A 27,987-nucleotide genomic window follows, 5' to 3' on the forward strand; every position below is an offset into this window, starting at 1 on the left:
AATGTAAGTCACTGATTTTATTTGTGACTTCACCTGACTTTCTTTTCCTTTCCAAAGCTCCTCTGGAATTTCACCAACCTGTGTCTGGTGGCGCTCAACATCACCCACAAATCTGACCACATCATCATCAACAGGCTGCAGAGGAGGGTGGGGTAGATTTTTACTTCTGTGAGCACATTAAAGCTCTACTACTGATAAATACATCTGATAATGTTGACTTTTCTCTCTTTTTTTTTGTGTTCAGCTCTACGTCAACTCACGCTATGCCAAGCCTCGATTCAAAAAGTTTGGCTTTGAGATCTACGACACAGGCAACATGTACCTGATCCGCAGCCCGGCAGGACTCAAGCTGCAGTGGTACCACAGCACCGGAATGATGGTGATCGACACCGAGAACTCCAGCAACAAACTTCCCACCATGGGCCTCTGTGGTACGAATAGTCTTGTAGTCCTGCACTGGTATTAGTTGTTTTTTGCATTGTGCACAACTCTTAAGTGCAAAATCATTGTTTTCCCATGGTTTGATCATTTGTGTTAATTTTTTTATTTGAAAGTGGAGCTAAACATGGAGCCTACAGTCACTTCAGCATGTCATTTTGTTTATGAAGCCAAATTTCTCTACATTTTCTTTGTTTGTTTAGATTAATTGAGATAAGAGCTCTAAATGAAAAGAAGGTGGGAAAGATAAGTGCGTAGTTGCCTCTGGGTTTTGATTTCCTTAAGATTGAATTGAATCTTGTGGAATAGATAACTTTAAATAAAGACTGATTGGTAAATTTAGACCTCTGATTTACAGACAAACAACAATTTGTATAGATGTTTACAAAAATATCAGTGAGAACTGCGATATAGACATCGGGTTCCACCAATATCCTGCTGATAAGTGTGCACCAGATGGCAATATGGTGACCATTACCATTACTGGTCAAAGCCTTTTCATTCAGGAAAAATGTGTTTTAATGAGAAGATTAAAAATACATAAAATTAGAAGAGAAATATTTCACTTGACTGAGATCATTTCTATCTGTGTCTTTGCGAAACTCCTCACACCCATCCAAGGTTTCTGTGATGGAGACCCAACCAATGACCTCACTTTGGCCAACGGCACCACGGTGGGCGGGAGCGAGGATCCGGCTGTGTTCATTGACAGCTGGCAGGTTCCCAACACCACCAGCTACATCAGCCACAGCCGCCGCCGCGAGCTCAACTGCTCCACCAGCGACTGCTCTAGCTGCCTGGTCATGCTGCAGGACCACGCCTTCTCCTCCTGCCACGCCTTCGTATGTTTAGCCATCTGTGAACTTGTTTCCAGGTTCCTTTGCATACACAGGGACCAGTATCTTAGTAGTTTCCAAACTAGCCAGAGACTATGTGTGAACCCAGACAGGATGTTGTTCAGGTATTAAAGGTAATACAGATTGTATTTCCTGGCAGGACGAAAAGATTTACTATAAAGACCTAAATGTATTTTCAACCAATTATCAAAACCCCACTGATGTATTTACTTTATCAGCATTGTTGCTCTCTGACTTCTGAGTAAGAGATGTTTGATGAATCAGTCAATAGATGTGCATAATTTTAAATCTCCAGCATGACATATATCAGAATAATTAGATTACTTAAGAAGAGCAGAGCTGTGGTGGTGAACTGCACTTCACTAGTGTTTCCTAATATATAATGATAAGATTACTATTAATGAGTAGCTTTGAATACAATTTATCTGATTGTTTTTTGTTTCCAGGTCCCACCGAGCACATTCTGTGAGGTTTGGGTACGAGACTCGGAGTATGTCAACAACCATTGTGTGGCACTGGCTGCTTACGTTGCTTCTTGCCACAAATTCAACATCTGCATCGAGTGGAGGAGTCCAGATTACTGTCGTAAGATTTCCGGCTGCTGTTAAAACATTCAAGTAGTTGCAGTTTCTCTTTGAGTAGGAGAGAAACAGTTCTGTTTACACAGCCTAAAATAGAGATTGTTCAAAATGTTTAAAAACAAAACTTTTAGCCGAGTTGTAGTTGACATCTGTGACAACAGCAAAAGTGAGTGGTTAACATGTAATGTGATTTGATTGTACTGTAATTGGAGCCAAATGTACTGTATTTACATACCTATTGAGGCTGCCAGCACTTGAATAAAGTGCAGGATCACTGAATCTTAAAAATACAAAATCAATCCATCAAGCTGGAACCAGACAAAAACGTATGCAGCGTTAAAGCCACTGTCCTCTTCTCGGGACTGTGTGGGCACGTACAGACCATTTTTTCAATCAGCACAATCCAGAACATTTGCTTCCACCATTACTTTTTAAAGTAAAAATCTAGTAGGTAGTAAGTAAGTAATGTGTTTGAGGCACTGACAGCTTTATCTCTCTTCTTGCAGCCTTCATGTGTCCCGACACTCTGCGATATCAGGCTTGTCTTCCTGCCTGCACATCTCAGTCCTGCCCCAACCACGACTTCGACTCGGACCCGGACCAGTGCTCGGGCCTGACCGAGGGTTGCGTGTGCCCTGAAGGAACACTCCTCCACCGGCCATACTCCGCCCTCTGCATCCCCCCCGACAAGTGTGGTAAGAACACATTTTACCCGTATATACAGAGCAGGAGGCATCATAGAGGGGCATGAGGTCGTTTGGGCAATTTACATACCTTAATCGCCATGACTTTAAAGTTTTTGATTAATGCTTTAAATTTGATAGAACTTGAAGAATAGATTCTTAAAGAAACCAGCGTTGCAGAATGACGGCCTTATTTTTAAATTAGACAGTACCTGTTGTTGTTACACAGCATTTAGTCCCTCAATACTGTCAGCTCATAACTAATGAACTAGGTAATCATGGTTGTATGTGTGCATGTGTTTGTGTGTGCAGCCTGCACCGACAGCTCCGGCGTTCCTCGTGCACACGGCGAGGTGTGGAAGGCCTCGAAAGACGCCTGCTGCATGTACCGCTGCGACAACGACACCATCGTCCCCGTGGAGTACAACTGTTCCAGCGTTGCAGCACCTGTGTGCCGTCGAACGGGGGAGGTGATCATTAGCCTGGCCGACGACACCAGCTGCTGCCCGCACAAAGTCTGCGGTGAGTAACTGATTCAGCGTTGCGGTCACATCAGCAAACCTGATTGATTATCAAAACTGAGGCTGAAGCAGATGTGAAAAAAAAAAAAGATAATGAGATGATTTGTGACTCTGCAGTGTGTAATCAGACCCTGTGTGACCTCCTCCCTCCTGAGTGTAAATACGGGGAGAAGCTGGTGTCATACTACAGACAAGACTCCTGCTGTCCGGACTACGCGTGTGGTGAGTTTCTGTCTGATCAACACACTCTCTGATGTGTAAACTCTCTGAACAATAGACTCTGATGACTTTACCCAGTGTTAAAACCTCCCTGTATTAAAAAAAAACACAAGGGTCTACATTGGTGGAGACATGTTGTTTCAGATACCTGTACAAAGATGAAATACAATCCACTAAGTCCATTTTTAAAATCAGTATTAGTAACTTTCCTAATCACAAAACACTACAGTCTACGAGGTGAGCATCAATTACTTTAAGTCAAGTGTAGAAAGCATGTTCCTTAAAAGCTCCCCTGTAACATGTGGACTGTTACACTGATGCAAGTAAAAACACGTTTTTGTAATATTAAGAGGAATCATCTTGAATCATCACGGGTTAGAAATGCACAGATGTTAAAATGTAAACATTGTACATTCAAAACTGGATGGTCATAGAAAATTTCCCGAAAATAAATGAAAACATAATTAACACCATCAGCTTTCTTAGACGGATAGAGTTAACTCCAAATTCAAGTATGTGTACAGCTGTGGACTTACAGGAAACTGGAAAACCCAAAAAGTCACACGATACACAAAACAAGCTTCCAGTTTGCTTTTCTTGTGCAAACGCAGTGGTGCATAGAGTCCACATCTGGCAGACATTGACAAAATTTACATCATGCGTACCTTGGCTGATCCTTGATTTGTCCTTTTAGATGAGAATATAAATAGCACTCTCATATCTGTCTCTTGAATGTGAAGCTATAGGTAGCAGACGGTTAGTTTAGCTTAGCTTAGCACGAAGACTGGAAACAGGGGGAAAACAGCTGGCCTGCCTCCGTCCAGCAGCCAAAGAATCTGCCTACCAGCACTTCTAAAGCTCACTAATTATAACATATATCTTGTTGCTTTAATCCCTAAAACAAACAAAGTGTAAAAAGAACAAGTTGTGGTTTTATGGCAGATTATGCTGTGCTACTTCTTGGCCGGGAGCAGTGACTAAAGGGAATCTCCCGCGGCTGTCTGGCAACAAGAGACCAGGAACTCACTGCATCTGGCCAAAAACCACTCAGGCACCACTATTCCCTGTAAAACCACAACTTTTTGTGGTTTGGACACGTCATTTATATTTCACGGATAGACATGGGTGTGGTTTCGATATTCTCATCAAGAAAGCAAATAAGTTTATTTTGTTGAACTCTTCCTTTAATGTTTCTGTTTCTGTCGTGTGTGTGTTTTAGAGTGTGATCCTGAGCTCTGTGAGTCAGAAGTTCCCGCCTGCAGAGATGACCACACTCTGATTGCCACAAGAGCCGATGGCAGCTGCTGCCTGGCCCACATCTGCAGTCAGTTTAAAAAAAACAAAACTATCTTCTGTAACCATTTAACTGTCAATGAATCATCAGCAGGTTAACTTAAATATCGTCAGTGTGATGAATGAAGTGTGTGTTTCCTGCAGTGTGTTCTTCGTGTCCAGAGACGCCTCCTCTCTGCCAGGATGGGGAGGTGCTGACGGTGGACAGTAACACGACGGACCGCTGCTGCCCCAACTACCAGTGTGGTCAGTGCACACACACATGCACCCCACAAGTTTGTGCATCGATCCTTGTTAGGACCTTGCATTGACTCCGTTCATTTTGTACTGCCTAACCCTAACCCTAACCCTTAACCCTAACCATAACCCTAACCCCTAACCCTAACCATAACCATAACCCCTAACCCTAACAATAACCCTAACCATAACCCCTGACCCTAACCATAACCCCTAACCATAACCCTAACCCCTAACCCTAACCATAACCCTAACCATAACCCCTAACCATAACCCTAACCATAACCCCTAACCATAACCCTAACCCCTAACCATAACCCTAACCATAACCATAACCCCTAACCATAACCCTAACCATAACCCCTAACCATAACCCTAACCCCTAACCATAACCCTAACCCCTAACCATAACCATAACCCCTAACCATAATCCTAACCATAACCCCTAACCATAACCCCTAACCATAACCCTAACCATAACCCCTAACCCTAACCATAACCCCTAACCCTAACCATAACCCCTAACCCTAACCATAACCCTAACCATAACCCTAACCATAACCCCTAACCCTAGCCATAACCCTAACCATAACCCTAACCATAACCCTCAACCTAACCATAACCCCTAACCCTAACCATAACTCATAACCCTAACCATAACTCCTAACCATAACCCTAACCATAACCATAACCCTCAACCTAACCATAACCCCTAACCCTAACCCTAACCATAACTCCTAACCATAACCCTAACCATAACCCTAACCATAACCATAACCATAACCAATTCATGACTAACCCCTAACCCCAACCCCTAACCCTAACCCTAACCATAACCATAACCATAACCATAACCAATTCATGACTAACCCTAACCATAACCAGGATCTTAGAAATGACATTATGCTGCATTAGGACCGAGCTTTGGTCTCCATGAGGACCATTGGTCTCAATAAGGATAGAAAAACACATTCACACACACACACTTTTTTATATTTTAGCTAATTTTATCAGCAGTTATTACAAACTCGTACCCTCTTAACTAATCAACCTCACAATGTTTTTAGTTTTTCCCCCTTGTCTTTTCACTTTTTTAAATACATTTTTTCAGTTTTATATTTTTACATTTACAGTTGTCCATGTATTAGTCTTGTCCCTGCAAATGTTCTTTTATGTGATATGTCTCTGGGATACACTACAGAGGGATTATGAGACGGTAAATATGTCATTCATCTTTTCTCTTTCTTCACTTCTTTTTTGTATTTTTCCTTGTCTACTATACTTATGACTTTGATACCTGAAGGGTGGGCTGGACTTAAAAATCTGATTTCTTAATTCTTTTTTTTGTCTGATGAGGGGAGAAATTTGAAGAATATTTGAGGGACTGTTCTTAACATACTCTTTTTCAATAAAAATATAAAGACACAAACAGCATACAGTCATACAGATAAAAACACAGCTTAAAACAGCTACGAATACATAAATGACTGGCATGTTTCTACTTTATGTGTGTGTGCGTGTGTGTTTTTTTGTGTGCGCAGTGTGTGAGCCCTACAGATGTGCTCAGCTCAGTTGTCCTGTCGGGATGTCGGTGATGTCCGTGTCCAGTCCGGGTCGCTGCTGTCCCAACCAAACATGCGGTACGACTCGTAAAACCACTGAACACAGCAAACATGTAATAATATGATATGAAATGATGCGTTTGTGTCATGTTGGACAAACCAGAACCGCCTGATTTCACCTCACTTTACTTTAATGGCCATGCGACCACGTTTTCAGTACAGCATAAAAAAGAACGCTTTGTACACAGTGTCAACAGCAGAAATAACATATTACACAATGAATAATTATCACAGTATTTCTGGATAATGGAGATTTGCATGTAACACAATACAAAATGCAAGAATTATCAGATTGTCTCCATTTGCTTGGTCTTGAAAAGTTTGTTAAAATGATTCAAACTCATATTTTTGTTTTTAAATTAATGAGATCAGATCCATTTCAATATAAAAAGGAATTTAAATAGCTAAAATCTGATTTTTTTTGTTTCTAGTGATATAGAAAAATGTGTTGGTTGAAATATGGAGATGATGATGATTCATGTTTTCTGTTTTCAGAGTGTTCCTGTGACAAAATCGCCTCCCCTAAATGTGATTTGGTATGTCCTGACTTTTAACATTCAGTTTGTTTGGACATCTACAGTAATTATGTTTTTTTTATATGATACATGATATGACATACAGAAGAACTCCCTGGGTGTGTGTTATTATGTATATCCTGTCAGAGAAAACTGTTTCTGGTGGTTTTCACCTCCGCACACTAATCAGAGGACATCATGTTTCAGCTGAGAAACTAAATACACAAAAAAATGCATAAAAAACTAACAATAAAGCTTTAATCTTAGTTCCAGACATAACTGACATCCTTAAGATAATACCCAACAACGCAATTTAAAAGTGACTCTATGTACTCTACTGTGTTTTGAATGCAACTACATGAAATTTCTATGAATTTTCTCTTTAACACTGCCTCTCTGTGTGTTTTAATCACATTCTCTGTGTATGTGTGTCCCTCGTTTTCTGCATGTTTTCATGTAGTTGCTGTATACATGTGTCTGTGGTTCTCATGTGTATCTTTATTGTTTCATATGTCTTTTTTTCTCCATTTCTGTGACCCCGGCTCTGTTCTCTCTTTGTGCTCTGCAGGGAGAGGCCGCCCAGCTGGACCGGGCCTTCCTGTCCGACCCACAGAACCAGTGTGCCTGCAAAAGATACAAGTGTGGTGAGTACTGCTGTTTGTGTTACTGGCAACAAAAATAATACTTAAAGAAGATGTTAATTGGAAGCCATTGTAGATATTTTTCGCAGTTTCCGAATAACCCTGTGTGTGTATGTGTGTGTGTGTGTGTGTGCAGTGCGGGAGGCGGTGTGTGTGTACGGCGAGCGAGGAGTGTTGCGGCCGGGTCAGACCCTGGTGGAACACGGTGATGACGGCTTGTGTCACAGCAGACAGTGCAGCCGCAGCCTCGACCCATCGAGCGGCTTCCACCTGCTGCGCACCAGCAGCACCAACTGCTCCGCCCACTGCCAACCAGTAAGACCACAACTCACACACCATTACACCCCGACAACAGATCCAGGCATGAAGTGCTTGAACTTTTATAGACCAATTTTGTCTTTTTCCTCATCTTTTTCTTCTATTCCTCCCTCTTCCTTTTCTTTTTCAATAACACTATCTGAATTTAGAAAAGAACCACAGCAGCCAAATCTCCTTCACCCAAAAGTAAACTCTCACCCATTATTCAGGCAACAAAGATTTCACCATTCTACCAGAGGGATGTGCATGATTGATTGAAGTTTCAAGCTTCTGCAAGTTAATTTTCTAGGTAGAAAATAAACCCAAGGCTCTCTAATTTTGTGCTTTTGGTACACACATGCACCACATTTGTTTTGTGATCTGTATTTGTATGCCTTATAGAGGGAGGAGTAGTGTCCACACCTTCTGAAATGTAATCCTCTTCATCAAACTAATGCCACAAAACTACCAAAAATATGTTGGACACAACCATACTATGTGATGTTGTGCCTTGATCCACGTTGACGCAACACACTAAAGGAATGCATGTCTGCATCCACAAAGGCACTTCTACACATCCAAACATCTAACTCATGTAAACATTTTTTTCCCTAATTGTTCTGTTTGGTCACTTTCTCTGCTTGTTTCTGTTTTCTGATTTCAGATTATTTTATTTTTTTAACTAACAAATCCAATCTTGAATGTTCGTGTGTTTCAGAATCAGATCTACATCCCTTCCAAGGACCAGTCGACCTGTTGTGGTGTTTGTAAGAATATTTCCTGTCTCTACGAACATGAGAACGGGACGACAGTTCTCTATAAGGTAGGACAAGTCGTTCTGGTTTCACATCTGAATGATATATCATACAGTTTATATATCATATATACAGTAGTAATTGAACATTTATCCTGAATATTGAATAATATTTTAACCCGTGTGACCTGTATTTTCAACAAAGCTACCTTCCAAAGTCAGTCTGGTGCTAAAATCATTAAATAAATGTTTTTGACAAAATACTCCAGTTCTACTTACTATTTTTTCTGGAGCATTCAACCACATCTCATAGTCTTCATCAGCAGATGAAGTTGTGATAATGTGACTCAAGTAAGGAACTTTAGCCATGTGACCCCCACCTGTATACGACCAGCTGAGCCGTCTCCATCCACTTAAGAAGACCATTAGATGTGGTTGAAAGCTCTTGAAAAAAAAAACTAGCAAGTGGCCTGTTTCTAAGGTCAAGAATGAATTTTCACATTCAAGAAAACTGTTGTGAAAATGATCTTATTCATTAGTCATTGTATATCCAGTGTATGCTATTATTTAATTTAATCCAGTACAATATTTTGTCATATTTATCAAATTGTATTTTGTAATTTGATCACAATTAGCTAAATTAGCAAATGATGCTTATTCAGCTCACTCCAGTTGATACATGTTTTAGTTTCAATACAGATGGATGAATAATCCTTGAATCTGAAAATGTTTGTTTCTAAATGATGCACTGCAGTTACAGTAAAGACAACCTTGGCTCCACAAGCTGCAGACTGTCCCTCACTGTGGTTTCATTTCTCGTTGGTAACTCTGAGTCGGAGCCGTGAGCAGAGCTACTGTCTAGTCTTAATTGCAGCACATGTTGTCAATGGTTCCGGTGTCTTTACAGCCGGGGAAATCGTGGGTGTCAAACTGCATGAAGTTTGACTGCACAGACACTCTGTCTGGACCGACACTCATCTCCTACTCCTTCAGCTGCCCACCCTTCAATGAAACTGAGTGTATGAAGGTCAGCATGAAGCAACACACGCACACACACACACACACCAAGGCACGTACACATAAAGAGACACATACATACATCAACACATGCACACAACAGGAAGTGAATGGGATTAGTGTCTCACATCGTACTGATTTATTTAAGAGCTCATGAAACAACTTTTAAATCATTATTCTCATCCATAGTTTGATAGTTTTCATACATTTGGGCAGAACAAACACTAGATGTCAGAACAATGAGTTTGTTTTTTATGCTGTGTGATACTCTTATGATACTTATAGGACATACAAATACATTTATATTTAAAAGATAAAAGTTTTATGATTGTTCTTTAATGCTGACCTGCTTACAGGTTTTATAAAACACTGCAGGCTGCTAGAATCACCTTAAGGTCTGTTATGAGGTATTATTTATCTTCCATAAGAAGAAAAGAGCAGAAATTTTTGACGTATTTAACATGTAACAATAGTGATAATGATTTTTTTTTGCACTACAGTTGTTACATGATGGTCTAAAAGGTGTTTTTAGCGGTTTAAGTCCTGAACACTCAAATGTGTAAATCATTCAGAACTTAAAGATATCGAGTATTTGTCCAAAATACCAGCAATCAGGGACTTCAAACAAAGAATATCAGCCTTTAAAAAGCATATTAGACAAACTCTGATGCACACAAAGACAGAAAAATCTACTAAATATTTCACATAAAGGAAAAGAATAACTTTTGCAGTGTAAAGAAACAATGTTGCTCCTCTTACACATTAACATTTATATATTATTTTATTTACCCCTTCTTCCCATTTAAAAAAAAAGCTGTATTTGTGTATTAATATTTATCTATTTTTATTTCTTCGCTTCTTCTTTAACCCATGATAAATACTGTGATAATGTCGTATGTCATGATCAAATCAGATCAGAAAACATACATATTACATATACTGAAATCATGAAACAATCATCATACACACTCATACTAACACTAATTAAAACAAACATTATGAAGAATATCAGCTATTAAAACTTTAAAGTCCCTCAGAGGAACGATTGTCTCTAACTTCAAGCTGTTGTTTAAGTATGAAAAAATAATCAAGGAGAATTTCTTTCGTTTAACATTTTGACTTCCGTGTGCTCTCAGATCGGCGGAACTGTCGTAAGTTACATGGACGGATGCTGCAAGACGTGTGAGTATCTGATCTGAGCGTAGCGGCAGTTTTGTAGTTAGAAGTAGAGCTGTAGGCTGCAGCTGACACTGAAGAGCGCCTCCACCTGCCGCTCAACATGTATCCAACATGTTTGCCCTTCAGTTTGTCCGTTTCAGTCCAAAATCTACCTCGACCACGTTGTCTGAATTGGCGTCTGTTGTTTTTTCTATTACATTTGTCTTCTGTTTATTCATATTAGTAAGATCTGTCAGTGTGCTTTTCAGTGAATAAAAGACTTGTGAGTAAAAAAGGCAACGGATAACCTTTTCAAAGTGCCAAACGACAGATGTAGCTGTCACTGAAAAGCATCTGAAGACATGCAAGTGGCTTTGTGGTTTATGTGCTGCAGCTTACCATCATGTACCAATCCCACCAGGTACTGGATTCTCTCTGTTCCCTTTCCCCGTTAGCCCCTTGACTCCCACAGTTAACACAAACTGTGAAAGAGGTACCAAAACAACAAGGCTTGTCAGTGCTATTGTTGATATTCAACAATGTACTCCCTCCAAAATATTATATTATATAAAACACACAGGAAACCCCAAAGTCTGACTGCAACCTACTCCCCTCAGCAGGACAGTCCTCTCAACTGCTGTCTCATTTCAGGCTCTAATTGAGAAAAGAAATCTGTAGAAATGACATTCAATGAATCCAAAACAGGCTACAGAATTAAAATTAGATTTGTAACAATTATGGTGCTGATGGTGCACTGTCCTCGCTTCATAAAGCCTTTACATTCTGGCTTGTGAGTTTTCTTTTTTGTAAGTTAAAAAGAAGTCAAACAATGTAATTTAAAGATAATTTTACACCTTAAAACGAGGCGGGGACCACAATCCTTTACGTAGGCCGAAAAATGATGTCACACTTGAGAGGACAACAACAAATATTTACTCCCCACCCCTCCCTGTGGATCACCTACATCTACATAATAAACCTTTCCCCATTTAGCACTGTCTGGGCAGTGCATTGTTGATTGCCAACAATGTGCTGTTGGTAGTGGCCCAGTAGTCGGGCTTAGACGTCTGCATGTGTCAGTAGATACTGATGTGGGTTGGTGTCGGGAGTCTTTCGCTGAACGTTATAGCTGCTGTAGAGGATCTGCATGCTGCTGCACCACAGCTGCCGTGTTCTTCCACCACCATGGGGAGCTGTGTGGGAAAACTGAAGCTGCTATGTGAAGCATTTTACCATCAAGAATTATCAGCACAAACAATAAAAACAGAAAAGTCAGTAAATTTATTTAAGGAAATGAGAGTTATTTTTGAGTTTTCCTGAAGGAAAAGAAACTCTCCTGGTTGAATCATCAGTACAAAAGATGAGCACTGTGTTAGAAAATATCTGTTTTTTAATAAAAAGTTAAAGCTACAAGCCTGTAGACATAAAAACTGTGATCCTCAAGGAGTCTTTCCCCAAGAAACATGGTAAATGGTAAATGGACTGCATTAATATAACGCCTTGCTAGTCTTCCAACCACTTAAAGCGCTTTTAAACTACATGCCACATTCACCCATTCAAACACACACGCTGATGGCATCATAGGCTGCCATCAGGAGGAGTATATTCATTCACACACAGACTCACACACCGATGTCACAGCCTTCAGGAGCAATTTGGGGTTCAGTATCTTACTCAAGGTCACTTCGATATGTGGACCGGAGGAGCCTGGGATCAAACTGCGATCTTCCGATTAGCGGACGACCCCCTCTACCTCCTGAGCCACAGAGCTTAAAATTCTGTTAATTGCAGCACTAATCGCAGGCTGAAGCTAAAGATTGGACAGAAACCTGATAAAATATTCAGCATTTTAAATTTGTTCACTTTCAGATTCTCGGTCAGATTTTGATCACTTCAGCCACTATCATACAATGTTTTGTCCTCAACTTTAACAGCAAAGAGTTCTGAATTTGCTGCAGCTCTGAGTCCGTCTTTTGACTGGTGTGTTAGCCTTAGCGATAGCCACTGAAGCTGATGGGCACGGTAGTATTTGGAGCCATTCTGTAGTTCTAATCCTGGTTCAACTATGTAAAGCACTTTGTAACTTTGTTTTGAAAAGTGCTGTATAAATTAAGTTTATTATTATTATTATTAAACTGATGGCCATAAATAACATAAACCTATCGTGTTTTTGCTGTCCAAGAGGTTCCTCTGTTGCTATATTAAGGAACATCGAGGATGTTATTAAAGGATCAGTGTGTAAGATTCAGTGGCATCTAGTGGTGAGGTTGCAGATTGCAACCAACTGATTACCCCTTCCCCTTTCAAGCATGTAGGAGAACCTACGGTGGCCACGAAAAACGCGAAAGCCCTTCTCTAGAGCCAGTGTTTAGTTTGTCTGTTCTGGGCTACTGTAGAAACATGGCAGTGCAACATGGCGGGCTCTGTGGAAGAGGACCCGCTCCATATGTAGATATAAATGGCTCATTGTAAGGTAACGAAAACACTCCAAGCCTGTCATCATGACATCGTGAGGGTTATCCAGAGAGGACATTATATATTAAACTGTTCTACGACAAGAAAACTGATCTTGATGTGTAAAATGCCAAACATACTGTAGCACCTTCACTTTGCTTGTTTTGTTTTCATTTTTTGTCAACTTCCAGATGGCACAAGGGTTAACGGGGCATTTTCTGGGAAACTGGTTTTGTGTTTTAATCATCTATTCACGCATTAACTTTCAAATGCTAAAATTTTAAAACAGATTTGTTTGAAGCCGTTTTATGTCCACGATGAAAGCATCAAACATCATTCTACAGTTGTTGTTGTTGCTCTCTGCCTGAGAAACTTCCTCCTTTGCTGCTTTATAACTATTAAGCTATTTTCTGTTTTGTTTATTTTCTACTTTATTCCTGGACTTTATTTCATCTCTTCCCTCATCTAACTCATCCACTATAACAGCTTGTCAGCTTGTGCATGATCAGCAGCCTTGGTGCTTTCTGTCCTCTCCTTCCTGGTGTTTGCTGCGTTTTACAGCAGATTAGATGTTTTGCTCTGGACGTGTTATGTGAAGCTTGTAGCAGCTGATTTGATTTGTTTGTTGTGAACAGGTAAAGAAGACGGGAAGTCGTGTCAGAAGGTGACGGTGAGGATGACCATCAGGAAAAATGACTGCCGAAGCAACAGGCCGGTACGTTTTGTGTGTGTGTGTGTCTGTTGTGATTTGCTGTTGTTCTTTACTGTTTGAAGTAACTTGAATTTTGAATTAGAAAAAAATGGAAATCTTATGTTTTGGTCCAACACTAATTGTGATTCATGGTCATGGTGTGGTTTCATGCAGGACATCTGCAGGTCATAAAAAACACTTCCTTAAAAAAAATGCCTTAGAGGGTATTGCAAAATCTTAAACTTAATTTACAGAATTCTTATAATTTGCTTACTGTAGACAGAGTTAAATGTCAGTTATAAAATGTTTTTGTATTTATACAAAGAGAGACTTTTGCAACAGTGGATTGTGCTGCAGGAAGCTGTTTAATCCTTCTTTGTGGAGTTTCAGTCAGCAGCATCAGACCTGCAGCAAACATGATCACAACAGCAGCTCATCCACTCACAATGGACAAAAGAGCAAAAACTTAAATTAATTAAAATGAATTCATAATTTTTCATTGGTTGATAAATCTATCTATTTTCTGCTGGTTGTCTGGGTCCAGATTGCATTAATTTAATTAAATAATTTATGAGGAATTATTGTTTTATACTGTTGGGGAGTACTGAAAAAAAATGTATATGATAGGCCATATCATCCTCTCTGGTTTCCCATTATGTATCATGCAAGCATTAAAGTACTCTATATGTGGTATTCAAAAGGTCGTAAAAAGTTTAAAATTTAACTCATTAAACACCTGCAGAACGCTGTCATGGTGTCTCGACTTTGAAATTCAAGAATAATTCTTTAATTTTTACAACCTGGGTGTGTTATCTTTTTCTATCTGTTATCATTTAATTTAATTTAATTCAGCTGCTCAACTACTGAGATGTGGGATTGTGGGGGGTCAGTTTTACAATGAATCCACAGCAGCTTGAAGTGCAACACACCTCAACTGCAACAATGAGATTTGCACTTGATGCTCATAACACACACTGGAGGAGTCATACTTATCCCTGAATATACGTATCCACAGATAAAATATAATAAAACTGATGCCTTTCTGGAGAGTTCTTGTGAGTTGACGCTGGGAAATAGAACAGTCATGCATCCTGACAAAATGACGTGCATCCACCTGTGACGACTGTGTGGCTTATGTAGAAAAAAAAAAGTATATATGTGAGATAAAAACAGTATGTAGTGTAAGAGCAGGCTTTCACATCCACCAGATTAAGAACAATAAAAAGCAGGAACATTTTATATGGAATAACGTCTACTTGAATCAGTGGTTTTTGCAGCCCTGCTACCTTCTGTACTGACTGTCTGTCCTGCAGGTGAATATCGTGTCATGTGACGGGAAGTGCCCGTCCGCCAGCATCTACAACTACAACATCAACACGTACGCTCGCTTCTGCAAGTGCTGCAGGGAGACGGGGCTGCAGCGGCGCTCCGTGCAGCTCTACTGCAGCGGCAACGCAACCTGGGTCAGCTACACCATCCAGGAGCCCACCGACTGCTCCTGCCAGTGGTCCTAGACATACATACTACAAACACACACACACACACACACACAGATAAACACACACACACACACACAGTGTTCAGATCTACATCCTCTAAAACCACAAGACACAGAAGATAAGTAAGAAGAAACCTCAGCCATGTTGCTACAGGATGTTGGGAGAGTGGAATACTGAGCTGTGATTGGCAGGACTGATGCAGGATGTGTAATGGGCTCCGCTGGCAGTTAATTATTGTACAGTAAGTTGTTCTGGCGCCTCTGCTGGTTGGGAGGTGGTACTACAGAGCAGCTGAGCAGGTCATTTATTCTTACTGACCACTGACCTTTGACCTCTGACTTCCCTGGGTTGTGGAGAGGGATATTTCACCCTTCAGGTGAAGTAAGTGACGAGAGTCATGACACCACATTCAAGAGAATTTAGATTTATTGGAAGAAATTTCTGAGGCTGCAAGATTCAAAATTACTTAAAAATAGTGGTAATACTATTATAAGTTGTTCAGTGTATCATTTTAACATCAATTTATCATAAGGTTGGTATTCTACTTTAAAATAAGCCTATTGTGAGAACATGGTGGACATAATTTATAACCTGTAATTCATACTAGTGGTATTAATATAGTAATGCTAATTTCTCTGTAGAAAAGACCAGATTTCCCATCAGTCACTCACACAAGACACAAAAGATGGCGTCTTGTTTGTTTTGGGCTAAGCCTGTCATCTGCAGTACACAAATCCATTCAGTTTTCAGGGTTTATTGTACAAATATACAATATGACGTGTTTTTACAGCTGTCAGCAACTGCAAGATTGTTCAAATTATTTATATGGAAGTAAAAAAAAGGCTCACAAAATCTGTTTCAAGACCAAGATTTTATTTTATTTTTATATATGTATTTGTCTCCATGGTGAATTTTATTTTGGACTCCACACTGCAGTCCACAATATTTTTCTTTACAATTCCACAATGTAAATTCACAAATAAACACTACAGAGCAACAACACGGGCAGTAACAACACATGAAATAAGAAACAGTAGCACACATTAGCATTACACCACCTTTTTAAAAGTTCAATGGTCCATCTGTTATACTACACACCCACACACTTAGCATCTTTCTTTTCATGGTATTTAAAGTCCTGATACAATTATATATGTATATGCAGTAGTCAGGTCTGCTAGCATTTTTGTTAGCATTATGATACACTACAAAAAATAATTAAGATTATGCAGATTAAGATTGTGTATATTTGTAAAATAAACTATAAGAGCACAAACCAAGCAGCTATAAAAATGCTGACGTTTTGCTGACGTTTTAACTGGCATTGAATTTTTTTGTCCACTACAGCAAACATGCCTGATATTTTCTCAAAGACCTTTTTTCCTTTCTTTTAATAATAAAAAAAACTATTAACAATACATAAAAAAATCCACTTTGATATTATTTTCGACTGCAAAAGGGAATGAATAAATGTGATTTTAGTTGGACTATAAAGGAAGTCATTAGGCTTTTATTACCAATCTGTCATCACAAGAAACCATTTTCTCTGCAGCAGAACGGATCCCTCTTCCAGTTTCGTGTAAGAAACCCAGTAGATTTATTATCCACCATGTGCAATACAAAGTTGTAGTTATTCTGTTGTCTCTCAGTAATGTGCTTATAAGTTAATGATGTTGAAATGATACATGAACACCTTTAAAAACGCGTCTGTAACAGGACCACAGATCATTTTAAGCGTTCTGCTGTATAATGCTGCTGCACTGCCGCCTCCCTGCCAGCCTGCAGAGAAGAAGAAAATGTTCAGTGAAGGAAAAAGTTAATCGATCGTTTGGTTTTTGAGTTGGACCTTGTGTCTCTGCTTGTTTTTTCAGAGCGCTTCTGTGTGCTGCGTTGGCCAAAGAGTAACACAAATTTAAAAATGTATTTTTAAAGCGTTTTTTAAAAAAAGTGGTTGCGATGCATAAAATCAGGAAACGAGCCCTGAGGTGTGATTGTGTTCAGAAAACACCTGGTTCAGTGGTGGTTGAGTCCATCATCATCATCATCATCATCATCTATTTGATATATCAATATTTTACCCAGAATTCCTCAAGTTGTGCCTTGTTTTTTGTAAATAAGTCAATTTCCTAACTTTTAAATGATTTGCAATATCAAATTCGTAGATATTTCACTTGTAGAAAGACGACAATAAACTGTATATTCAGTGATGTGAGATATACTTGGTATAATCAATCCTAGTGAGGTGTATTAAGTGATTTAAATCCAGCTGTATGTGGAGCACTTTATTTATTTATTGGAGTTTGATAGAGCACAGACACTAAGAGAAGAGAAGAAGAACAAACAAACCAAATTGGATCCAAAAACTTTGATTTGGTTTTATTCCTGATTTACAGAGAAGTGTGAAGGTGAAGTAAATATCAGGAGAGCACATCAGCTTTCACTCCAGAGGACTCAGCAGTGTCTCTCCGTGGACCGAGTTCTTAATGTGTTTGTCCAAATCACACAGACCCACCTGGATAGTCGAGTTAAAGAGGATTTGTATCATACAAATGTACATTTGCATTTTCAATAAATATTTCATTTGGAAAAAAACATCTGTGTTTGATTTCTGCCCTGTAGTTGCTGAAAGTCAAAAATTGCAACTTTAAAAGATCAGTGTCTGCACTTGAGTCAGGTTTTGTCCATTTTTTGTGTGTGATTCAAGTGATTAGCTGTGACAGCTGTAACATTAGAGGGTTAAACATAACTGAGCACAAAGCTGCAATAAAAGACAAAGTATGTGCATCAGTAGTTCCTATCACACACACACACACACACACACACACACACACACACACATATATATATATATATATATATATATATATATTATGTACAAAGTTTCTAATAAAATATGTATTGAATAGCAGAAGAAAGACAGAAAAAAACTATGGACTATGGACTTTTTTCCTCATTTTTCTTTCTCCAAGTAACTGACTAACTTAAATGTTTCATATGTGAAACGTCAACTCAATCTTGTGTTTTGATGTTTCTGTATATTTTGATATTACTATACTGTGTTTTAAACGGCACAGAACAAGTTTGAGTAAATGTAATAATCAAATACAATAATAATTAATAAATCAGACAAAATCCTTGCTTTGAAATTTTGATCTCATGGATCACTGATTTATATTTGAGACAAATTAATGACTTGAAGTGCCTCTAATCAATATTTTTATAATAATGCATGAACTGACAGTGTGTAATGTGTTGGTTGTGGCTCGTACTGATGAACCTACAGAGAATTATCAGTGACTCTGCAGCTCCCCTCGGCTTTTATAGTGAGTTTCAGCCCATTGTTTATCTGTCCAGCTGCAACTTTACTGTTTTGGTTCACTCTCAGTGCTTTAATAGCATTATTTTGGGCCGCAGCAGACAGCTGTTTTCAGAGAAAAGCTATAAAACCCCACTGTACACTACCTGCTCAGCACCAAACAGCAAACAGACACAGTTAGCTGTAGACTAGCTGGTGAACATAGTGGAGCTTTTAGCAGCTAAAGAGCTAGATATTCCTCTCAGGAGTTGGTAGAGAGCAAAAACAGAGCTAAAAGAGAGTGAATATTGGACTTACATTCACCAGGTGGACAGAAACACGACTCCAAATGAATGATCATGTTGCTCCTCAACCGCTGGATGTGGAAATAAGCAACTGTTTGCTAACAAGTTCAACATAACTTAAAAAGGTGATAATATGTCAGTGTTGTTAAAAACAAATGGCCAAAAAGTCAGTTACTGCAGGTTTAAGATCTAATGTTTGTACATTTAAGACATTTTAAAGATGCATGCAGAGTGTCAGTTGTGTGACTTATCATCAGGGAAATAAATTTATCTAGTTAACACACTGAAAGTTTGGGTTTGGTATTAAACTCTTTATCAAATCATGTCTCAAACTTTGCCTTTATTCTTAATATTAAATACATATATTTACTTCTCTCCTCTCTGCTGTCTTATTTTTCATGTCATTACACATATGAAATTATGGTGATATCCTTATTCTTACTTTGCATGACTACAGCAGATGTGAGAAAGCAAGATTTGGGACTGCTGAGACCATATGAGAACATTACAGTTGCTTCTTTAATTTCAGAGAGTGTCCAGTATCAATCAAGTGCTTAACCAGATGTGTAAAGGAGGATACCCAAAGGAAGCAGGGCCAGTATATCTGCTCTTCCCTCATATTGGTGTTTCACAGCCTGCTCAGACTCCAGACTCGCTGGCTGGTTGGTTAATTACATGGTGCAGCGTGTTGGCACGGGCAGACAGGAAAATGATACTGAGCTTTGAACCCACAAAATCTGGGGGACAGTTTATAGCACAAATGTAAGCCTGGTCACCGCCGTTTGTATCCGATTCTGTCCTGAGACAGAGCGAGCTGCCAAGAGGAGATCAGGCACAACTGAAACTACAAGCTGTGATGTCAAGAACAGGGCGACAATTTAGGTGTTTTGGTTTCAACAACAATCTAATATAACAATACAACATAATATCAGACTTTGTAGAGTGATAAAGTCATGAGCCGTTTGCACCAGATGTCTGTAAGATCAAACAGCCTCATTATGACAAAAGTGTTTACTAAGTGCAGATTTAGGCATCACTAAATTAAAACCAGTTGCACAACACAAAGCAGTTGTTTGGAAGAGATTGGTTGTTACGAAATATTTACAGCTCCTAACTGCTGGGTGGAACTGTTGCTAAGCTAGCTGAATGAACCAACCAGCAAAGCTAATGTTAGCATGCTAATATCTGACCTTTAAACACAATTTCACAGAAAAAACACCTCAAATTACAAAACTTTATGCCAATAACATTTGACATATTTCTCCAAATATGCTGTTAGTCACACCTGCGTTCACAAAGAATTGGCCGATAAGTTTATTTTATCATTTAGCCCCTAAAACTGTTATATTTTGAAGTTATGTTACAGCTTGTGATGCTACAGTGACTTCCTGTTTACATAGTTGGTTGCACTTATTGCTCCAAATGCGATTCAACATTATCTATAGCACTATGGTTAGGGTTAGATTGTGGTTTCACTTAAATGTTAATACAATTTTCTGTATTAAACCAAGACCATGATCTTTCCCTTAACCTTAACTAAGTGCTGCTAGTGCCTAAAGATAAAAAAGTTTAATAATGACGGAGTTTACACAAACGGATATTGTACCGCAAGATCGGAAAAAAGAAAGACGTCACTGAACTTATTCTTGTGTGTTCAGTATCAACATTTTTGTGACCAGCTAGATACATTAATTTACAACATTTTCTCATAATGTTGACAAAAAATGTAATTTTGCCAGTGTTACGTTCCCTTCAAAGCTAATTGCTAGCTTGTGCACTTTAGTAGCTGATAATGTCAGCTGACCAGAGTGTCTGACCTGAGCTCACCCAGTTACACCTCTCCTGTTAGCCTGTACTGAGAAGGGCACATAGTGATTGTCAAAGTGCAGATGATTGCTGACGTCCAACTGGTTGGACGGCCTCCCATAACGCTCCTGATGTCACCAAACATGCACAAAGAAAACGAACTGAGGCTCATATGTTCAGACAGGGTCAGGAACGCACGATGGGTGACATATTCATACAGCAGTGTTCTGCTGTTGCTGCCTGAATTTCTAGATGAAGTCATGCTCTGTTTTTACTCTCTCCAACGCAACTGCTAACACTTTGATTCTGGACATGTTGATTAAAGAAAAACACTCGTCTGATCACCAGTTAAACTTGGATTATCCACAATAAAAACCGACTAAGGACAGTGTAGACCTCAGGGAACCCAAAGTGCGTAACGCACAGATTTTAAACATTGAAATACAATTTAGATGTACACGAATGAACCAGTGAGTAGATTAGACTGAAAAAAACAACCCAAAAACAAAAAGTAAGTCATTTCAGACACCACTCACCACCAGTGTTGTGTTATGGGTGGAGGGGGGGGTTGTGGGGGCTGTGAAGGGTCGACTCTGGTCACCCTGATAATCCTGCTACAACAGCTGCACCCCCAACCCCCACCCTTTAAGAGCGTTGATATTAAGGTTGTCAACCAGCAATGTTTCAGCACTGCAAAGCCTCATAAAACAAGGAACTGACAGAATAAGAGTCAAAACAAAAACATGAAAGAATGTAACATTCCTGCAGCAAATGACAGATGTTGTTAACTTACAGTATCATGTTTATTAGTACTTATTATCCATTAACCAATAATTTGTGATTTCAGATAGCGACTGTACTTACAGCACAATTTCTCTTGAAGGAGCACACTGGTGGTTTTCCATGTTTTATGCCATTTACCACAAGTCTCATATACTTAACATCAAACACACTTCTCAGCTAACCATTTTGCAAACCATGCTGTTGTTTTAGAGGTTTAAATGTGTATTTTATTTACTGTTTCCAGCATCTGTTGGTATGAAAATCTATCAGAAGATTCTTGAAAGTTGACTGAGTTGTGTATTTCTTCACAACAAACATCAAGTCTGCATTAATTGAATTAAATTCATATTTAGTTGCATTACTGGGGAGCCCTGAGAGCCTAGATACAGAATTGTACGGAAACAAATGGATCTCTGGAACTGTTGGAAAAACGGAAAACAACACCATGAGAGCGCTGAGAGTGAACCAAAACAGTAAAAGTTGCAGCCGGACAGATAAACAATGAGCTGAAACTTGCTATAAAGCTCCGTAAAGCCGAGAGGAGCTGCAGAGTCACTGATTATTCTCTGTAGGTTCATCACTATGAGCCACAACCAACACATTACACACTTTCAGCTCATACATTGTTATTATTAAAAAATATGAATTATAGCTGCTTTCAAATATGGATTTAATAATAAAATAGTAACGAAGTGGTGGTTAAATATTTGTAAAAGGCTAAAGGATAAAAGGAAAGGCTCATATTGTACTAAACTGGTTTGAATCCTTCTTAAAGGACAGAGACTACTTTGTGTCTATAGTTAATTACACATCTGAGCAGACAAAAATGACCTGTGAGTTCCCCAAGGCTCCATTCTGGGGCCTCTTCTGTTCAACATCTATATGCTCCCACTAGCTCAGATTATGGAAAACAACAAATTATGTTACCATAATTATACTGACAACACACAAATTTACACAACTATATCACCAGAAGACTATAATCCCATACATAAGTACTGAGTAAGTGTATTGAACAATCAGTGATTGGATGTGCCAGAATTTTCTTCAATTAAACAAAGATAAAACTGAAGTAAATGTTTTCACAGCCAAGGAAGAACAATTAAAAGTCAGCACTCAGCTTCAACTGATAATGTTAAAAATCTCAAACCAAGCCAGACATCTTTTTGTAGTAATTATTCTATTTTAGCTTATTTTTTTATTTCCAATTTAATACTTTTTAATTGTATTTAAATGTCTTTTTATTTTGCCCTGTGGTGCTTTTATATTCTGCCTCGATGCCTTTTACGCTCTATGTAAAGCACTTTGAATAGCCTTATTGTTGAAATGTGCTATACAAATTAACTTGCCTTGCCTATTGACCTCTGGTATGTATATGAAATTTTCACCCAATAAAAACGTTAAGATTTTGGGATGTCCCTGCCAACACGCTCATTAGCACTCTGCATGTACCAGATCTCCTTCCCACTACTGAGCTTGTCAGCAGAGTCCCTGCCAGAGAGAAATGCATCATGGGTTAATGCTCACAGTGACATCACTGGAAAAGTGACTGTCAAGCTTGACAAGCTCAAAGCAGCTGCAGAACACACACACACACACACACACACACACACACACACACACACACACACACACACACACACACACACACACACACACTCTCTTTCGCTCTCTCTCGTGCTTGTGTGACACAAGTGAAACACAAGTGTGGGACACGAGGTGCAGAGATGAAGGAGGGTCTACATACTCCACTACAAACTCACTTTCCATTGTCGTCATGCTCTTCATCATCAGCAATCAGCTGCAGCAGAGTTTTCTGCATGTAAAAGATTCTGATATTGTGTGTTAAATATGAGTTGAGTCAATGTGTTGTGCTTATATGTATATTCCAAGTGAAATATTGTGAAAGGAAAGGATGTTTTTATTTATTTTTATCTATCTCCATCTATTTCTGTTTTTATTTATATATTTAGAGCCTTTTTTTCATACTGTCCTTTAATATACAGTACGTTCTTGTTTTAAGTCGTATCTACCGTTCCAGAAGTTGCAAAAGTAATTTTGTTGTGCTGGAAATGTGCAATGACAGTAAAGGCATTCTGGAGAGTTGAGAAGTGTGAGGGGCCGCTGGTTATGGAAGTGTTTTTCCCCCGTTAAAAATTTTTCCTGAACAATATCCTCAATTTTACTTAACACAGAAGGTAGGTTTATACTATGACCACCAGTTTCAATTATTTCCACTTTTCTGTTTCTGAGAAATCACGTTTTGTCTGTGGTTTTGGTGGACGGGTAGGAATACTACAATACCCATGAGCCTCGACTGCTGTTGCTATGGAGAAGAAGCCGTTGACACGAATCAGAGCATAATAAATTCAAAACACTTTGTCACTGAAGTTGCTATAGTTGCTGATTTCACTAAAAAGTAACCCAGAAATGAAAAGTGACCTAATTCATTCTGTTAAATGTAAAATCACTTTTCTCAGCACCGTAATCTTTAGCTTCCGCTCACCGTTAGCGGCGCATTTGTCCGTATTTTAAGCTCGGTCTTGTACCTTCGACTTTCTACTGAAGAACAAGATATTTTCTAACACAGTTGTTCAAATTGTGTACTGATGATTTGACCGGAAGAGTTTCATACTGATCAAGGCCGTAGAAGTGCTCAAACTGGAAAGTCATGTAATGTTGTCTATGGGAAAAATAAATAGGATTTTGATTTCTGGAACTAGGGGCGTTCAAAATAACTCCACTCACTTTGCAACCCTATTTTCTTCTATTTTATTACAGTGAACGTCAAGTCTGTGTACATTTTTGTCAAAATTGCATCATTGCTGCCCTGTAATGCAGTTTAAGTGCAGATTAATTTGAAAAGGTCTGCGCTTTTTAATGCAACTAAAACTAAAATACTAAAATTATGCAGACTTGATGTTCACTGTCATGAATCACATAACTTAGGAAAGTTTCAAATGTCTGCAGGGTTTCTCATATTCAATCTACCTTAATTCATATAAATGGTATGGACAAAATATTAGAAACACCTCTCAGTATACAGCAACATCTCTCTGCATATATACTGCAATAGTTTTATCAGTGTACCTAAAAAACTGGGTATATTAGTGTTTCCAAACTGAGCTCAGGTGCATTAGTCAGGGGGCCAAGACTGATATTGCAAATTAAGATAACACCTCTGAGGTAAAATCAGACAACCTATCCAGTCAAAGTTCATGATATCAAAATGCAAAATGAGATGCTGAATGGTCTGTTGGCATTTCATGCTATCACTGGACATGACACTACCAGCCAGTTCACTGGAATAGGAAAGAAGATCACATGGAAAGTGTTCCAGCAGTGTGCTCATCTTCTCCACAACTTTAGTGAAGATGAATCACTGAGTCCGGTAACTCTATCCTTGGCAAAAAATAATTATATACAAACTGTATGACTCAAAATAAACCAGCAACTCAATCCATGTAGTTCTCTGTGCCCTGTTTCAGAAACTGAAAGCCAGTGTTGATACTTTACCACTAACAAGCGATACCTTGACTCAGCACATCATCCGCTATAATACAAAGGTTTGGAAAGAGTCACTAGTGTCCCATCCATTAATTGTGGTTTGCACATGGTGGATGACATGCTAGTCCCCCAGCTTTTAACTAAAGAACCTGTACAGACCAGAGCTGACAATCTGTGGATGCAGGGAAAGTGGAAACCAGTGCAGAACCAGAAGAGGAATGTATTGCAGTGGGGCATATGGATGTGCAGCTTGGTGCAATAACTCATTTGACAATGAAGAAACTAACTACAAAGAAATAGACCTTGATCAGGATTAGTAAAACTCACAGAGACGTTGTGTTAAATGTACACAGAAATTGCACTACATTTGCTTATTTTGTTTTCAAATTTGACCTTACTATAGACTGCAGAGATGCTTCATATTGATTACATAGAATGTTTCCATTACTGGTAAGATAATACTCAGGTACAGTTGGCCACATCAGTATTGACTGTTGTCACGTTATATCCATTTGTATTGTTTCAGCCTATTTAGCACGACATTGTTCTGAATGTTCATATTATCAAAGTTTTGTCTTAGGCCTGTGTCAATCCTGTAAATCCTGTTGGTGTGATGCATCTTCTGCATTGTGTAAATTAATGTAAAGTCAAAACAAAAAAACAGTAAACAATCTTTTTATGTCAACATCACTACCATAATGTTTGCAAAAATATTGTAATAACATTCAAAATAACTTTCCTTATTAATCTTTTATCTATGTCCTTTAATATAAAATAAAAAAAAATCAAAATGAAAATTTAAGCACATGCATATTAAGTTAAATTCGACCATTTGACCATGTAGCATGAATTGAGTATTTGAATATTAAAGGGTTTATAAAAGTCACCAGAAAAAAATGTCAACATGACAACAACCCTTTTTATAGAGGTCCCTCCAAAAAAATATATTGTCAGCTTTTACCCAAATATGCTGACAGACAGATTCAATTGATTGGATATCATTCTGAAAGGCACACACCTGTGTTAATAAGGTACCACAGTTCACAGTGTTTGTCAGACCAAAAAATCAGTTTAATCCTTAAAATCAAATCTAAAACACAATAAAGTGTGAAACAAACAAACAGGTCTGAATTCTCTCTGAAACACTGTGAAACTTTGACAAATAAACTTCTTCAGTCCTTTTGTAAAAGGACAAACGTGTGATATTATCGCCAAATAATTTAGTGTCTTTGCATCAGGGCAGTCACTGTATTTATACTTACTATACTTTATTTTATTACAACATAATTGCAAATCAAGATTTTACATTGTTTTTTCATTTAATGTGTTTATTTTTGATTTTTTTGCCTACTATCTAAATGTTTGTTTGTATCCAGTAAATCTTCCACGTTCATGCTTCACTGAAGTCCTGCTGGACTTGTTGAACTTCTCTCTCAGACTGTTTTCCAACCTGCTGCCAACTGTACAGTCTGAACGTTGATTACGAGCACATACAGTAATATGATACGCGGTCTGCGGTGACTGCAGTTCATTTTTTCTTTTGCGAATGAAAGTGATCTGATTCATTCACGTGTCCAGTATCCGTGCTCCAAGAACTCTGACATGTGAAAGATGAACTTCAACTCTCCACTGAATGTGAGAGAGAGCTGCACTGAGTTATTAGTTTACCACTGAAACAGTTTTATTACTTATAGTTAATGAGCCGGAGATGGAAAATCAACTGTAAGTAGCATCCGCCGTGATTATGAATCTCCCAGAAATTAATAAATATCATCAGAGGCCACGGACAAAAACGAGTGTAGTTATAATACAGTTTATGTTTTTACTCTTGTGTTGCTTACATTTTTATATTTGCTTTTATATAATTTCTTCTTTGCTAAGTAATACAAGTTATACATTGATAGATAATCTGTTATTTCCTCTTATATACTTTGCACAGGAGGGAAACATTTCACTGTCATTGTCTTATATAATGTGTATGTGACAAATAAAACTTATTTTACTTACCTTACCTTATATATTTTTTTAAAAATAGGGAGTATAGACACATATTTGGTGACCAATTACTAATTAGTTGAATGCAGTGGTGGAAAGTAACTGAGTATATTTACTCAAGTACTGTAGTTAAGTACAATTTTACGGTTCTTGTACTTTACTTGATTATTTCTATTTGATGCTACTTTATACTTCCACTCCACTATATTTCAGAGGGAAATATTGTACTTTCTACTCCACTACATTTATTTGACAGCTTTAGTTACTTTTCAGATGAAGATTTGACACAATGGATAATATAACAAGCTTTTAAAATACAACACATTGTTAAAGATGAAACCAGTGGTTTCCAACCTTTTTGGCTTTTGACGTCTTACAAAAAGCAGTGTGTAGTTGGGGTCACATTTCACATGTCTATGAGTTGTTAACAGCTTCATCAATTGATTTTTCCCTCTAGACTTCTCACATGCTTTCATTTCAATAAATCTTCAAATGATCCAATATTTCACCAAACCCCCCCCAAAAACTGAGTATGAATAATCTAATGATGTCATATATAATAATATATGAGTCAGAGGGACCAAACCACTACTTTTACTGAAATACTTAAACTACACCAAGCTCATAATACTGAAGTACCTTTACTGTAGTAGGATTTTTCATGTAAGACTTTTACTTGTAATGGAGTATTTTTACATTGCCTTATTGGTACTTTTACTTAAGTAAAGGATCTGAGTTTACACTACAGAGCTAGTTCATCCAGTTTGGACTATTTTGTCAGAAAGTTGTTTTAGTCATTTTTGTCTGATTATTAGTGGA

General features: G+C 38.4%; 1 protein-coding gene across 1 annotated transcript in view; it reads left to right on the forward strand.

The window, feature by feature from the left end:
• The window catches only part of otog (otogelin), a 71,897-nt gene extending 53,864 nt beyond the window's left edge, over positions 1 to 18,033 (forward strand). Inside the window, exons 36-53 of the mRNA XM_044356260.1 lie at positions 58 to 147; positions 245 to 431; positions 1,060 to 1,280; positions 1,742 to 1,880; positions 2,383 to 2,571; positions 2,872 to 3,081; positions 3,198 to 3,302; positions 4,519 to 4,623; positions 4,737 to 4,838; positions 6,371 to 6,469; positions 6,947 to 6,987; positions 7,535 to 7,610; positions 7,744 to 7,922; positions 8,623 to 8,727; positions 9,566 to 9,685; positions 10,812 to 10,857; positions 13,923 to 14,002; positions 15,292 to 18,033. Of these exons, the coding sequence (XP_044212195.1) occupies positions 58 to 147; positions 245 to 431; positions 1,060 to 1,280; positions 1,742 to 1,880; positions 2,383 to 2,571; positions 2,872 to 3,081; positions 3,198 to 3,302; positions 4,519 to 4,623; positions 4,737 to 4,838; positions 6,371 to 6,469; positions 6,947 to 6,987; positions 7,535 to 7,610; positions 7,744 to 7,922; positions 8,623 to 8,727; positions 9,566 to 9,685; positions 10,812 to 10,857; positions 13,923 to 14,002; positions 15,292 to 15,492 (2,295 nt within the window). The 3' untranslated portion in view covers positions 15,493 to 18,033. The remainder of the gene's footprint in view (positions 1 to 57; positions 148 to 244; positions 432 to 1,059; positions 1,281 to 1,741; positions 1,881 to 2,382; positions 2,572 to 2,871; positions 3,082 to 3,197; positions 3,303 to 4,518; positions 4,624 to 4,736; positions 4,839 to 6,370; positions 6,470 to 6,946; positions 6,988 to 7,534; positions 7,611 to 7,743; positions 7,923 to 8,622; positions 8,728 to 9,565; positions 9,686 to 10,811; positions 10,858 to 13,922; positions 14,003 to 15,291) is intronic.
• The last annotated feature ends 9,954 nt before the right edge of the window (positions 18,034 to 27,987 follow it).

Source organism: Thunnus albacares, chromosome 1, assembly GCF_914725855.1.
Source record: "Thunnus albacares chromosome 1, fThuAlb1.1, whole genome shotgun sequence".
NCBI lineage: Eukaryota > Metazoa > Chordata > Actinopteri > Scombriformes > Scombridae > Thunnus > Thunnus albacares.